General features: G+C 40.8%; 1 protein-coding gene across 3 annotated transcripts in view; it reads right to left on the bottom strand.

The window, feature by feature from the left end:
* The window catches only part of exoc6b (exocyst complex component 6B), a 123,423-nt gene that overhangs the window by 40,048 nt on the left and 66,992 nt on the right, over positions 1 to 16,383 (bottom strand). For 2 of the 3 annotated variants that reach the window (XM_067443512.1, XM_067443497.1), the window contains 4 exons: positions 14,533 to 14,644; positions 11,835 to 11,969; positions 11,508 to 11,687; positions 4,429 to 4,458 (listed from right to left, as the gene is read on the bottom strand). In XM_067443512.1, the coding sequence (XP_067299613.1) occupies positions 4,429 to 4,458; positions 11,508 to 11,687; positions 11,835 to 11,969; positions 14,533 to 14,644 (457 nt within the window). The remainder of the gene's footprint in view (positions 1 to 4,428; positions 4,459 to 11,507; positions 11,688 to 11,834; positions 11,970 to 14,532; positions 14,645 to 16,383) is intronic. The other variant, XM_067443506.1, reaches the window with a different exon arrangement.

Raw genomic sequence — 16,383 nt, forward strand, 5'->3', positions numbered from 1 at the left:
TCCATTCGGACATTTTCACTAAGCCCACAAAATTAATACTTAAATGGTTGAATCCAAGCTTCAACCATACATGTATAAATCTGAACAGATTAGCTACTTTCAACACTTAAACGTTGTAGCTTTCGTTCAAAGATATGCGTGTTTAGAGACTGATTTAAACAGTTCTGCTTCGTATGGCACACCCCTCTCACAGTAGCACATTTGTTTTAAAGTTCAGGGCAGGGATGTTAACAATTAGCTCAGGGGCTCGAAAATCAAAAAAGGGAAGAAAGTAGGAAAGGCTAAAATGAGTGAACAGTTAGAGGCCGCTTGCACTCCTTCTCTCCAGTCTCCAGTTAATTAAACAAAGGGTCATCAAAGCCCTCATTAAAAACTACTCAACAGCAATTGCCTGTCAAAATAAACAGTACACACAGTACAGTGAGACTGAAAGAGAAAAAATAATAAAGCAAGAAAGACAGATAAAGAGGAGGAGGAATAGCAGAACAAGGGGTTCTGGACACTAGGCCAAGGATAGATTTCATAATAATAATAATAGCACTTTTGAAACGTCACAACACTTCTACAAACAACGCCAACACACACCACACGTGGAGGACCCCTGAGAAAACTCAGCATGGAGTGTGTAGGGTCTCTCAATGCGCTCATATTTCAAACGTGTCCGCTTATTTATGCAACACACACCGATCCCTGTTTGTAAAAACAATGAATGTACACTCACGACATCCTAACGAGAAGCAGAGACTATCGTTCAAGGAAAACCAATGGCTGTCTGTGTTGATTACACCCTGGTCGGAGGAAGGGTGATAATGTGTGTTGAACTTCCCGACACCATGCTGCACTGTTCCAGCATTTCACAAACACAAAGGGAAAACAAAGACAGCAGCCAATGAGTTTGGAGCTCAAATCAGGTTTTAAGTAAATAATGACAAATAGTGTTCCCCTTACAAGGTGCTTGATGATATTGATATGGAAGGCCTTTCTGTTACCTCAGGGTTTCCACTGCTACATTACAGAAGGCCAGAAAGCAAACCAGAAATCCAACACACATTTTAACACCTTGCTTTGGAAACGAATAAAAGAGCAGTTGTAAAGGTTTTAATAAAAGCCAGGTAAAAAAAATTAAAAAACAGACGATACGGTGTGTGATCAAAATAGTAGCAGCAGCTGTGGCTCCCACTTTTTGGAAGGCTTTTCAAAGATTATTAGCTTGATTAAATCCCCTCATTTACACAATTATTTGTATGCAAATGTTGGTATATAGCAGTGTTACTCATTGCGCGGCTCGCCAAGCTTTAATTTGCGGCTCGCATTATATCACGTGAATGCGTATCAATTGTACGAGTGTGCAATCTCATGGAATGTATACGAGTTTTGGCGTGCATATGATACGCACTTTATGGCGGGTATATGACACGCTCTTGGATGGGGGTGTGCGTATAATACGTGTATCATATGCACGCGAAAAACTGTGTACCATATGCACGCCAAATCCATTCCATGACGCTAAATTAGGACGATTCTAACAGAGAAACCGCCTCACCAATGGACATCTTGCATGCCTCACAAGGATTGCAACGACAAGCTACAAATACAACATGAAGAAAGTCAAGGAAATGCATGCATGCTTCCGCTCATCCCAGCATTAATGTAATCCTGCTTTTTTTCTTCGGCTTCGTCCCGTCTTTTTTAGTCTGCGTGTTCTTCAATCCGCAGCGGCGCGGAGCAGAGCGCACGTCAGAAGCAGAGATGTGTGTGTGTGTGTGTGTGTGTGTACATCTGAGCCTCTGTAGCAGATATATACACATTTTGTAAAAATGAAAGTTAAGATATCTGTCATTTATTTTTCTCTTGTATTGTATCTTCAATTTTCTTTTTGCGGCCAAGTTTTATTTTCACAAAAATATTCAGGCAAATTAATAAACTTTTGTCTACTCTATTTTCACAATTTATGATGTGATTCATAATGTAGGCCTAATTAACGAACAAGAAATATTAACAAAGCCATTTTCATCAGATTAGGCATTTTTAGTGCTATTGTTATCTAATTTTTTGGCCTTCAGAACATCTTAAAATGCACATATGTAGATCATAGAAATCAAAATTTTCTCGGGAGAGCATGCCCCTCGAACCCCCCTAACATTTTGGATCTCTGTAATTATAAACATTATTGGAAACAAATATTACATGTAAAGTATGAAAATGCAGTAAGGGGGTAATATTTGCTTTATAAGTAATAAACAGCCAATATCGTTTGGGTATGCATGTTTGTAAGCTACTAGTTAATGCCGCAATTTGGACACTACACTATGTTACTATTTTTTCCATAGGCATTTCTCACTGGGGGCTAAGCTCCCCTAAAACGAAAATCCTAGAAACACCCCTGCTTTCCAATAAAAGTGGGGGGGGTCTTGTGGATCACCTTGTTTTGTCTGTGTGTATTTCCATTCTGGCTTGTTATTGCCCCGCCCTCCAAGGGACGCGTGGCTAATTATTTATGCAGCGCTCTGGCCGGCTCTAGAGATGATCTGAGCGACGATGAAAGCAGCATAATAAGGCTGAATAATATCCCTAATCTACAACTGAGTGAAGATGAAGAAGAGAAAGAATATATCAGACTGGCGTCAGACGAGTTGGACCGTAAGATATCAGAGGCTATATCGATAGTGACATTTGACGGTGATAAAGACAGAGAAATGGGTAAAATCCATAACCTTGCCTATAGGCGCATGTCATCAAGTTGAAGCAAATCGATCAGAGGTTCGAATTAGCCTTTTGCCACACTCTCTAAACACTTACTATTAAAAACATGTCAGCTGACGCGTGAACTGCCGCAAATGAAACGTAAAATGTTCAGCGTCGCATCCTGAAGCTCAACACACAGTTGTCTTCAGGTAAAACAGCGATACTAAATGATATTACCAGTGCTGATGCCCGGTCTCTTTCGCGCATTGTGTTAAAGACACACATTCACTGCGTTTTAGCGTGAAATGAGAGTTCCTAAAATCAACATATTAATGATTTCTCTCATCCACCTGCAATTTTTAGGTTGTTTACGCACCTGAACTGCGGATTTAACAGCAATCCACTCATACTCCGATTCCTTACACAAAAAATGTCTTTCTGCAACATCTGTGTGTAGTTAAATGGACTAAGCGAAGCATCGAGGCAGATGATTTTGCCTCAAGGATTTATTGGATTCGATTAACTTGTTACTCGATGAATCGTTTCAGCCCTAGTTGCAAAGAACAGCATTTATTTGATAAAAGTCTTTTGTTGCATTATAAAAGTCTTTACTGACCCTTTTGATCAATTTAATTTGTCCTTGCACAATAAAAGTATTAATTTCTTCAAAAACAAAAAAACTTACTGACCCCAAACTTTTGAACGATAGTGCAATTCACTGACATTCAATGTTTGTGATGTAAGACAACACGAGAAATTACAACAATTGATGATGCAATGAAGCTGAACAGACTACAAATGGGAGAGCCTCATACTTTCTATCTGCAACAGTCAAGACTTTGAAACAAAACCACTTCCAAATTAAGTAAACAAATCCAAAAGTACTAGCAGACAAGGTACACGTCTATGTTGTGGCTTCATCAGCTACAACACTACAAGTTGCAGCTCCTCATATAAAAGCTGCCGCATTTTCAGAGCATTTTGCCAGCATGAGCTAAATAATGAAACGTTAATGCAACAGAGACACACTGAGCATTAAGCTTTCACCCAAAGGTTTTATGGATCAGACAGTAAAAACACTCAAAATGTCTGCCGAAGGATGTCAGTGTATGAACAGACCACCATGTAGAAACAGAATGTTATGGCACAAAAAATGCTCCACAATCCAAAAGTGCCCTGCCAATCGTTAAGTTCCATCAAGAAAAACACTGAAAACCACCAACTTCAGGAAAGAGTTGACATCATGATATTGCAAAAGTGTGCGTTTTTGGCTCAACCCTTTTGTAAAACCAGTGTAAAGCCAATATCTTTTTCCAGGGACTCAAATCCTGACTGGTACCTGCGTTCTCTCTGTTCTTAAGCATATTTAAGTGTGTGTTTAATACAGGCAATAACATACTTGCCACAGTAAATCGGCATCATATGATGCTTTAAGTTTGCTGGTACACAGTTTTATACAAACATCTACTTTTGCACTTTAAGAGGCCTGTTTAATTTGTCCATAAATCTACACAAGTTAACATTATCGGTGCAGGGTATGGTAAAAGTCTACAAACAAATACAAGGGACAAAAAACTGTCACAGTTTCAGACGCCTTATTTTTTTGTTCCATAACAAGCATAAAAAAATGCATCCAAACATATATGAGTGGGTCAGATGAACACCAGGCAGCATGCGAAAGTACTGTGACGAGAAATGGCCATGGTTATGGCTGAAGTTAGACCACACTGCAAACATACTCACCGGTAGCGTGGCGTGCTCTATAGAATTGCCCTACAGAAGATAAATAAAGACAAAATTTAGGTCAAAGGTCGAGTTTATGACTCCCCCTGGGTTCAAATGTGAAGTCGGTAGACCGCACTCTCCCATATCAGCTTGGCCGAATGGTTTACGATCGACACTGAAAATCTCTCTGAGTGTCAAAGATGGTTTGTGGTCAGGTGAGAGAGGCTGAGCAAGCGAGTGTGACTGATGGGACTGTGGCTTTGGAGTCATTATCAGAGTTTTTGGCTATGAAGTTGATGGCAGGGTCACTTCCACACACACAAACGGTCAGTTCTTGACCTTTCCTGAAAGGAGTGGATAAATCTGAATCAGGAGTGTGAAGTGGGGACATGGTGAGGTTGCACAGATGGGGCTAAGTGAATCAGGATGCATTATGTTCACATGCAGAGCTGGAATGTGCAAACACAATAATATAAGCAACATATTTGGAAGAGAACAGGATTGTTTGACTGTACATCTGTGGTTCACTGTTTTGCGTGTAAGTTTAGATGGAGAAAGTGAGACATTCAGCCTGACCGTAACCCGACCTGGGGTCGTACAAACATTGCCCCCTGTTGGTGAAATTCAGCCAACAATGTGAGGGCTGTTCTGCAGTGGGCTAAAAGGGTCGTACTTCTCTGTTACTGAAAGCTTAAAAAAAGGGCAGTCAGGAATTTAAGAGATTACAGGAGCGCAGGAAGCAGCATTACTGCCACCAGTCCTGGATCAGAGACAATCCCAGCCAGTCATGCCGACACGGAAAGGTGTTTGGTTGAGGCCCATAGGAGGGAAAGCTCTTAAATACTTTGATTGTCAGAAATCCCTCATGACAGGGGTCAGGGCCGGGCTGTGCCAGTGCTAGACTTCCTTGACTAAAGCTGAGACCTAAGGTCACGCCACACAATCTGTTTAACTCCATGTCAGCTGAGCCACACAGAGGCTTGCAAGCCCAGAACACTCCAATCCTCTTACTTGCTGCGACCCTACTTAGCTTTCTGTTGAAGTTCAAGTGTACTGTGAGTACAGTCAATCTTCTTTAAAGTGATTGAGTCAAATAGGGAAGATGACTACAAGCTCAGTCAGAGCATGCTGGGTACAAGGATGGATTATGGCCCAGGCCAGTAGGGCCTTAAAATATTATTAATTTATTGATGTATTTAAAGCCGATGCAAATAAGCAACAGAGAAACACAGTGCTTGTCTGAAAGCTGTTTGCAAAAAAAGAAACTCCCTTGCTGTCACTGAAAGTGAAATTCCAAGTTACAATTGCAGAATGTAAAGCCACTATTAAAATATTTAATAACATCTTAACCCCCTGAAAACTTTTTTTACTTTTTCAAGTATGTCACAAATTTCACAATTTAATTTGATATTGATTAACTTCGGGTCTGTCAGGTAGGGAGGACATAGCAAATTGTATGTACTGTTCAATGTATTGGGGGGATTTGGGAGGTATAAATATATTGATTCTTAAGTAATATTCTCATCAGTGTTCTATCAGCTTTTACATAGATAGGCCTACTTAAATCTGCATATTTGCAATATTTACCCCAGGGCGTTATTTAATGTTATAAAGGTCTTTTTTTAATATCTTATTAAATGCATGCATCAACATTCATGATAAATACTTCATGTTATAATTTGATTAATAAATTCAGTTATAATAAAACAGTATAAACGCTGTTACCAATCAAAGTAAATAATTTAAACTGCAATAAATAATGTTTGATTGGTGTTCTAAATGTTTGAATATCCAAATAAAAAAATGCAATGATAATTTTAAACATGAAACTAAACCGCCAATAGGTGGCAGCAAGTGACCGTCTTAATGAGCGAGTCATTGAGTCGTTCATTCAAATGATTCATTCAAAACGCCGAATCATTCGGTACAAAACACCATGCTGAGTGTTGCTTTCCTTTGTAACTATTTTCGTCTATGAAATCATTGGTGAAATAGAACGCTAGTTACGTATGTAACTGTGGTTCTGTGAATTCCGGATGAGCCCCAGAGGCAGTGCAAAGCACTAGTGGAGAGTCGCTGTGCCAGCTCGATAGGCAGAGAAAATAATAACAAAGACACGTCATGAAGCAGAGCGAGCCGCGAGGATATAGTCCCACGCAGCTCGGTGCCCAGCCTCGGAATGCTTTCTCGCGCATTCTGAATGACAAGGAACTCTGGCGGTCATCCGGAATGCACAGAACCAGTTACATATGTAACTAGCATTCTGTTTCATTCCTCCTGAACGCCAGAGGCAGTGCAAAGCACTAGTGGGTGACGCATATCAACACAGTCCTGAGAAATGCCACCCACCTGCAAACATCAGAGTTGCTCCAGAAGGACTGCAGAGCTCACACCATGGGAAGCAGCCACATTAACCTTGTAGAACCGTGCAAAGGTACATGGAGAAGACCAGGTAGCAGCTTTGCATACATCCGCCAAGGAGACGCCCCGAAAAATGGCCCAAAATGACGAGACGGCCCTAGTGGAGTGACAAGTAACACCTGCTGGTAAGGTCTGATGAGATTTGTTATACGCCAACTTTATAGTCTCAACAATCCAGCGTGATAGTCTCTGCTTGGACAAAGGCGTACCCTTGCGTACTTCACCGTAACAGACAAATAATTGATCCGTCTGTCTGAAAGAAGCGGTTGGCCTAACATAGCACTTTAAAGCTCGTACAGGACACAAAAGATGTGACCTTCCCCAAAAGATGTGATCTGTTTCCAAGCGAGTGAAAGGCGATTGAAAAGCGACCAGATTAATCGACTGATGCACAAATTGCGGTAACAAAACTTTAGGAAGAATGGCCAAATTAGGCGGAAGAATGACCCCGGAATTCTCTGGTAACCAGCGTAAGCATGGTTCACTTACTGATAGAGCTTGAAAAAGAAAAAAGAAAATATCCTCCATCGAGCAGCATAGAGCTGTCGTGTTGAAGAAGCCTCGTCTCGGTTTTTGCGAATCACCAGCGGCAATTAGTGGTCAGTTCTGATGCAAACAGGTCGACCTCCGCCCTGCCAAACCGTTGCCAAATCAACTGCACCACGTCCTGGTGGAGTCTCCATTCCCCCGGGAGCAGTAGATCCCTGGACAGAGCATCCGCTACTTGTTTGTCTGATCCTGGGAGATGGACTGCCCTTAACGAAGCCAGGCGGCCCTGAGATCATATTAATCTTGCGGGTTAGCTGTAGAGACGCTAACCTTGTGATGGTTGAGAGTTATTCCTATGAAGGTTAGGGTTTGTTCTGGGACCAGATGACTCTGTGTCGTTCACAGTAAGACCTAGCCTCTGAATATGCTCCAGCACGACCTTGGTGTTGTGAATTACATACTGCTTTGATGGGGCAAAAAAGCAGCTAATGGTCCAAGTAGGGCAGAATCCTCATGCCCTTGGCTTGGACCAAAGGGGAGACAGGCCTGCACTCATGCATCTTGTAAAAACACGAGGAGCCAGAGATAGACCGAATGGTAGGACACTGAACTTATAGGTTTGGTCCTGAAAACTGAATCTTAGGAACTTCCAGTAGTGGGGAGCAAGGGGAACATGGAAGTAAGCATCCCTCAAATCCACGCTCACAAACCAGTCTCCTTTCGTCATGAATTGAAGAACATCGACCGTGGGTAACATTCGGAAAGGAAGAGACCTTAAGAACACGTTTAGGCATCTCAGGTCCAGAACTGGCCAAAAACTGCCGTCTTTCTTTGGAATAAGGAAGGTCGTGGAGTAAAACCTGTCTCTCTGACTGAGGGGAGGAACTTTTTCTATGGCTCCTTTCAGCAACAGTGAACGAATTTCTAAGGAAAGGGCCTTTGAACTGTTTATATTTTTGACAACTGTCTGAAGGATTCCTGAAAACTTGGGAGGCCGGTGTCGGAACTGCAGCATGTATCCCCTGTTCAAGGTTGCCAGAACCCAATAGCATGGGTGAGCCGGAGCCAATGGCATCCTAAACGGTGGTGTCCGTGGCGCTTGAGTTAGTTGTCGTGTAGCTTCCAACCACTTCATTCTCTTCTCCAATACTTCAGAAACATTGGGACCAAAAAGATGTCCTGGTACGTTTGGCAATTCTCTCAGTGTCTTTTTACAGTATTCAGATAACCTTGCCTGGGCAAGCCATACCTGGCGCTGGGCTGTTAGAAGGGTTGCTGAAAGTGTACCAAGTTCCCGCGTCACATGACCCATTGTCAGCAGAGCCGTCTGTAAGAACAGAGGTATGGAAGCATCCACATTTGCGGCCTCTGATGTTATTGCAGGCAAGAAAGCCGGCAGATATTATTCTTTGTTCTCGTTATATATGCTACAGACTCATATGCTTGCTTTCTTCAAGAAAGAGTCAGTACGTCCACACTGCGCACTTGGGCAGCGTACATTATCTCTTAGAGACTCATCCGGTGATAATACAAGTGCTGCCACTGGTTGTTCAATTTCAGGTGCCCATCCTACACCAATGGAGTCAGCTTCAGCCATTGAGGCAAGTGTGCGGGCTGTTCTTGACTTTCCTTTAGGTACATCGGCACCTGTAAATGCATTGGAGAATTCCGTCAAAAATGTGAATTAGATGCACTCAGAAATAGTGTCCAAATCAATATCATGTGGGGTTTGGAGAGCACTCTCATCCACCGTTGTGTTCTCAGTATGAGTGGTTAATACTAGGTGTTGAAAAGACTGAAGAAGAAGTTTCATCTCCACCATTTCTGAAGAGAGAGTAGCTAGTCTTCGATAGCTGTTCTGAAGTTTCCGCCTGTTGTGACAACGACTTCTTACTTGGTGGAGCACCAGCAGTGTGCGTCGCGGCTGTTCTGTGAGGCTAACAGGCGAGTTAGGGTCTAATTCAGCCAGGCGAAGCAGTCTTTCTGACAATGTAGCATTCTACAATGCAAACACGGATCGGTTAAAGGCTCCTTCAGATGCTGAATCCCTAAACAAGATGGGCATCGATCATGTCCGTCATCGGGAAGAATCATATTCTGGCACAATTTGCAGCTTGACATGGAGATAGAGGGCTGTGATCCATAACTCCGTCAATAACACGTCCTCGTAAGCACCGTAAGCACTCAAAACTGTTATAACACCCACTCAGAAAGATCAGACGCCCCTCAAATCTTCAGATAGAACCGAAAGATTTATAACGTCTAGGATAGAAAGATAGTATATAGGTTGCGGTGAAAACCAACCACCGGCAGTACCGTGAAGCACAGGGTATCACTGACACAACAATAAAATAGTATTTACTCACTTAGAAATGGAATCAGAGATATCCGTTCGATGATAGAGAAGTGCTGTCAAAGCTTGTCCTCGCAACTCAGGTAAACTGCACAGGACAGCGTGAAACAACGACCTATCATAAGCGAGAAAGCGAAAGAGGCTGGGCACCGAGCTGCGTGGGATTATATCCTTGCGGCTCGGTCTGCATCATGACATGACTTTGTTGTTATTATTTTCTCGGCCTATTGAGCTGCCGCAGCGATTATCCACTAGTGCTTTGCACTGCCTCTGGCGGTCAGGAGGGATGAAACAGAACAAAAAAAGTAGTTTGAGTTTAAAATGTAAGTAACTTAATATTAATTAGGCCTCACAATTCATGGTACACAATTCAAGATTGCAGTGTATTTGCAATTTTAATAATGTTCTGCAAAACAGCTCCCTTACTCGACTTGTGTTATTAACAATATCATAAAATATAATTAAATAATAATTCAAAACAACAACTCAGTTTAACCCCAGTATGTTTCTTCTGTGAGTTTATATTGCTGCTCATTTGTTTTGATTTCTCCACGAATGTCTCACAAAGAGACAGGCGGCGTGAGCCTCAACGCAACTTTGTTACCAGAGATACACTTAATTATATCAATAGCTGTTTACACTGAATGTCTGGTTACTTTAATGTTTTATTTGTCCGGTTGGGAAATTAATCCCCCTTTAATTTGTCCCCGACAAAGTTTAATGTCCAGCCCTTACAGACAGCACTGTGTTCATTCATGATTTCTCTCATGCTGTAATTAAAGCGGAGGTGATTGGTTCATGTTGTGCGCACCGCGCTGCCTTGAACTGAGGGCTACCGTGATCTGTGAATGTCACACCCATAGACTGTTAAAAAATAGGTCACGCCACATTAGAGCACCAAAAAAGATAGCGACAGCTCGAGAGATTCTCTCTACCCCATGGCTCGAAAACGTCTTTATCAAACAAACACAATGATTTATTTATAACTTCACCTGCGATTGATTCGAATATTATTTTTGTATTACTTGGCCCATCCAATCGGTGGATATCAAGAAACAAATATTATTTCACTATTTGAGATTCACCGGCCTGCCAACGGGCGTACGTTTGGGAAGCCCGTCTGAAAAACACATAGCTTTGGGACTACTGCCAAATAGTAAGTTATATATTAAGTATTTCTATAAAAAACACATTTTACTCGTTAAGTGTGTTGCGCCATTCCTGTCAGAACCAATATAGAAGAAATAGCATTGAGTTTTAATCTCAATATGTCTGCAAATCCAGCATCGACCTGAGACTTGTTTACAAACGATTATGCAATGAAATGAAGCACGCGTAAATGTCTTCCCCTTGTGAGCTGGAACTTGATTAAAAATAAGTGATACAAGTATCACACATTCTTAATTTTGTGATCCGAAGGAAGCTTATGCAGCGACTGTGTTCTTCCACAACCAGGAAAAGCGTAATATCTTGCTATCTTCTTCGGCATGTTTATTGCTGCTGGCTGGCATGATCCGAACACCTCCATGAGTCCGTGGGTGGGGCTACTGAATTAGACGTGCTCTGGACATGCTTATTCTTCTGTAGAGGTGGTGTTTCGCAACAGATGACGTCAAGATGTGCGCACAATCATTTCCTGGGCCTGGTGTCTATAAAAGCTTTTCTTTGACTAACAATGAAGTTTTCAGCTCTTAAACTAACAGGATATTCTTATATTACCATGACCTTTTATATATCAAAGGCTCAAGGGAAAGTTGATTTCTCAATTCATCACCCCTTTACGCAATCATGTAATCTATTTGCAAAAAAATGTGTATGTGGACAAAATACTCACAGGCAGGTGTGTGAACACTGCAAAGGTGCTACAGAGGAATGCAATGAGGTCACTCAGATAGTCACTGGCCTGTCCGCCTCCTTGTGCTGCCGTCCAATCATAATCAGCCAGCTGCAGAAACTGGTCAATCTTTTGATTAAGGTTAGTGTAGATCTCTTCTTCAGCAGCATGCCTTGCGTCCTACACAAAGAGAAGCAAAAAAAATTAAGAGAATCCTAAAATTGTCAAGAATCAAAATGCAAGTGAAATATACTAAACATTTTGTGCAATCCACAAGAGGAGGGGAATGACACAACAGGCTGTACAAGCTTCAAGGCAGCTTCCTACCTTGAAGGTTGACGTTCCGTAGAGTTTGGTGGCATTAATGGTGTCAGGAGGCACGTTGGTTATGTTGGAGATGAACTCTTCTAGGTAGTGACAGGACTGCTCCAGGTGAGTGGTGTTGATGATGATCTGAACCAACTTTGGGAATTAAATGTGATTCAAATTAAGACTAATCCGTTTTTGACTGATACAGCGCATTTAGTTACTTTCATAAAAATGTGTATGCTTTATAACTACCAGACTGAGAACTACACTGAAAAAAGGGTGTATGAAAAAAATTCACTCAGAATTTGCTAGTAAATTCCACAAATAATTACAAAGAAATAACTCAAATGTAAAATTTCTTGTTAAACATATTCCAATAATCTTTGGTTTTATAGAGGGTATGGCCATCTCTCAGCTGGAGTGGCAAAACGTCCTGCATGACAGGCTTTAGCAGGAGAAATTGCAAAAAAGTAAAACAAATTATTATCTGCTTAAATACAAGGCAGTTGGACTCGACAGTGATCTTCAAAACTCAAGAACCAGTGGACCATGGACATTGACATGTGGCCAGGAATCGGTTTTCCTAACATTTTTATGTTCCTGATTTCAATGCCGGGGAAATACATAAAGCAAAGCCTGTGAATGCTGCATCTGCTAGACAACACTTTAAATACAAAATAGGCATATCTAAATCCAGATGACCACTTATTTAATTGTTATATATATATAGTCATATCACCCAGCCCTAAAACTTGTTAAAGCACTAACGCCAGGTTCACACATACTTCATTTGCAGTGTATGCATGCAGTGTGTTGCAGTTTGTTTGCTTTTCCCTTTGCAAAAAGCCATATGTTGACTGTGAAAAACAGTATTTTAATTATATGCAGTTTTAATAAATAATCATTTTTATGTGGAAAATGTCACTTTAGTTCAGCGTGTGCAGCACAGCAAAATTAGACTTAATCGCTGCACTGCAGCAGACGATCATGGAACGCATTGCCAGATAGCATCCGTGTGCAGTGTGAACGCTCTAACCTGTTAACAAGGGTAGGGAAAAAAATATGGACCGCATACGCACTGCAAAAGGAGTATGTGTAAACCTGGCATAAGGCATTACAGACATTATAAGGCATTAAGGCATTATAATCAAGGATCATGTGACACGACTTGAGTAATGGCTGCTCAAAATTAAATTAGAAAATTCAGCAAATTTCTAAATATTACCATTTTTACAGATTTTTTTTGTTCAAATAAATTCAACCTTGGTGAGCTTAAGAGACGTACAAACTTTTGAGTGGCCTCACTTTGTAAACAATTTAAACAGTTACAATGATATACAACATATATTTTTTTCTTTTAGTAATATAAAGCTTTTTCATCTGCACTTTGTAAAACAGCATATAGTCATCAAAAGAAAAGCAGTGTTTGGGGAAAAGATTATAAAGGTATGGGTAATAACTAGCAAATTCACCAAGTGGGAGTAATTCTAAAGGGTACAGAGAGGAAGTCAAGGGTATGTTTAAAGGGACAGAGAGGGTTTGTCTGTGGGAAGCAGACCTGGAGCTGCTCTACGTTCAGTTAGCTGGTCTGTGGTGCAGAGTTTGAGGTCCACAGGCAGGGCAGAGCTGTCAGCAGCAAGGCGCTGATGCGCATTGGTGCTAATTGAGCCCAGACCTTTAGCTTGGACCCACTCTTCCCTCCCTCTCTCCAGTCATGGTGCACCGCGCAGGGAGGGAAGCCTGATGCAGAGCCCCGGTCACACTTCCGTACCTCCACCAGATCCGGGGCAGGAGAGGGGGAGGAAGGAGCTTTATATCTGATATTGATATCTGTGCGCGCATGTGCATGCGTGCGTGTGTGAAATGGTAGTAGTAAGCCTAGACTTTGACTAGCTAAAACCAATAATAAAGCCTTTGGTTTTTCAAAATACAACACTGAATGTCTTTCTTTCTTACTCTCTCTTCTTTCATAATTTTCTCATCAGTGGCACCCATCTGAACAGAACACATCTGGATTTGAGGGGTTATAAACAGACCTGACTGCAAGCCGAATCAGCAGATCAGAGAAGAAACTAACCACATTTGAGCAACAAACACTTGGAGAGTAAAGCAGAGATGGAGTGAGAGCAAAGTGGGAGAAACACGTGACACATGCAACCAGCCAGTGTCAGGTAACTTTATCTGCCTGTCACTGTTGTGAACAATCTACCTCAGATTGGGCTTTGACATGAAATGGTGTTTAGATATAGCAAAAAAATATATATTAATAATGAAAAGCTGCTGAGTCTGATCGACAAAAAAGTAGTTGGTCTAATTTGTGAGTGCTTCTTTGCAAGCAGTCAATAGTGTGGATAAGAGAATAACATGTTTGCAAACTGTAAAATATAATGCTTCAATTTCACATGAATAGGAATTTGTTTTATATATTTGAAAGAAAGAAAAATCTGAGTGGCTGATATTCACTAAAACTACAGTTGTTTCCTATCCTGAGTGAGAGAGGAATGGTACTAAAGGGGTCCATCTACAAGATGGAGAGAGTGATATCTTTTCGAGTTTTCCAGTACGGTCTAGCATCTTGAAAACAGAGTTCAGACAGAGACTCCTTGTTGAGGTTGGATTGATACAGAAACAGTAAAGGACATCAATGAAGAACAACATGGATGTGTGCAAACAAACACACACAAACACAAATGGAAGAAAAATAAAAGTAGCTCACCTCTGCCAGTCCTACATTTTTCTTCTTAATGGCATACTGTAGACAGTGGCTAAGGGTTCGTGTGAGCAGGAGATTTGTAGATTTACGGATCATGTCATCAATTTCTGTGGAGCTGAACATGAAAATTCATCCAATTAGGAATACAATTATAAATGTATATTTATGTTTATAATGCAAATCCATTTCCACAATCCATTCAGGATTGGAAGGACAATGTACCAGTGTGTACCAAATTGTAACATGGGGTTGTGTCTTGCAAAATATATTTCTTTTTCGTTTCTCTTTAGAACCTGAAACATGTCTAAAGTGCTTATGACCCTAAATTGCATACACTACTGTTCAAAAGTTATTTTATTTTATTTTTTTATTTATCTTTTATTCAGCTAGAATTTAAATTGATCAGGAAACAAAGTAAAAAAAAAAAAAAAAAAAAAGAAAATCCAGAAATTCCATTTGAAATAAATGCAGCTCTTTTGAACTCCGTAATGATAATAGGATCCCCAAAAAAGCTATCACTTTTCCCACAAAATTATGATAAGAAATCAGCAACATATTAAAATGATTTCTAAACAATCATGTAATGGCTGCTGAAAATTCAGCTGTCATCAGAAAATTACGGAACAAACCCACAAACGGAACAAAAATGAAGCACTGCATAGTAATCGGTTGACCTAAATTGGTATCATCTAAATGTGTACTTAAATTTAACAGCTGACAGCTGATTGGTTGATTGTAATCCATTACATATACCTTTTATTAAAGTTGTCTTACATTACCGAGATTCATTTGTTCTGGTCATATTTTATTACCATTTTCTAAACTATAGCGAATAAACAGTGATAATGTGAGAAAATGTTGAAGGTGTCTGAATAAACTTTGGTTTGACTGTATTTTATGCTACTGGTATCACTGACTCTTACAGCAGTGTAGCAATGGGAATGATTTTCTTTCAGGCCCAACATCACAATCACAAGCAAGATGTTTTTGAGCGTCCTATGTGCTCTAATCTCTTGATACTCCACCTCTTCTGAAAGAAAAAAGGCACAATATGGAACCAAATAGATGCAAGACTCTAAGATGAACACACATGAACACTCACAGACATAGGCGGGATTTAAAACCACTCGTCAGGGCCCAATAACACCCTCTGGGTTTCAGTAACGCATGTTCCAAAAACCAGAGAACCACCACACACAGATATTACAGTTTAAATCAACATGAGGGAAAAAGGGGGATATCAATTTTCTTTATCCTTCTTTTCAACGATGGGGGTGGGGAGGAGTAAAGGAGCTAATTTTGTCAGACAGTGCTCCTGTGATCGTTAGTACGGCTGCAGCTGCATCTACCTCCACTTCCCCTACAGACTGGTTCACAAATAATTAAAAAGAGTAAAAAGAAAGGGACAATGTGTCTCAAACATGTCCATCAATATGAGCCAAGGCCCAGGGTGCAATAGTTTCCCCCCTCGATCTGGGCAACAAATGCATTCCTCACAAATTACTAAATCGTCTCTCATTGTGCTGAGAAAAGCAGAGGAGGAATTTGAAAAACGTTCCTCTCCTCAGCGGGGGAAAAAACTGAACTCTCTCCGCTGACTTGGCAAACAGATGAGCTGAACAGAGCAGGGAGATGGAAGACAAAAAAGGAGAAAAGGAGGTGCTATTCAACCACAAGATAAGTTGCTTACAGACCGACATGCAGATTATAATATTAGCATCAGATGTAGCTGCAAACATCATGGATATTTTTAGTGTTGGTTATGTTCAAATTTCAGCAAAAGGCATGTTAGCTTCGTCATCAGTCATCAGTTTACGGATGTCAAATAGCATAACACAGCTCTGATCTTGAACA

This window comes from Pseudorasbora parva, chromosome 1, assembly GCF_024679245.1.
Source record: "Pseudorasbora parva isolate DD20220531a chromosome 1, ASM2467924v1, whole genome shotgun sequence".
NCBI lineage: Eukaryota > Metazoa > Chordata > Actinopteri > Cypriniformes > Gobionidae > Pseudorasbora > Pseudorasbora parva.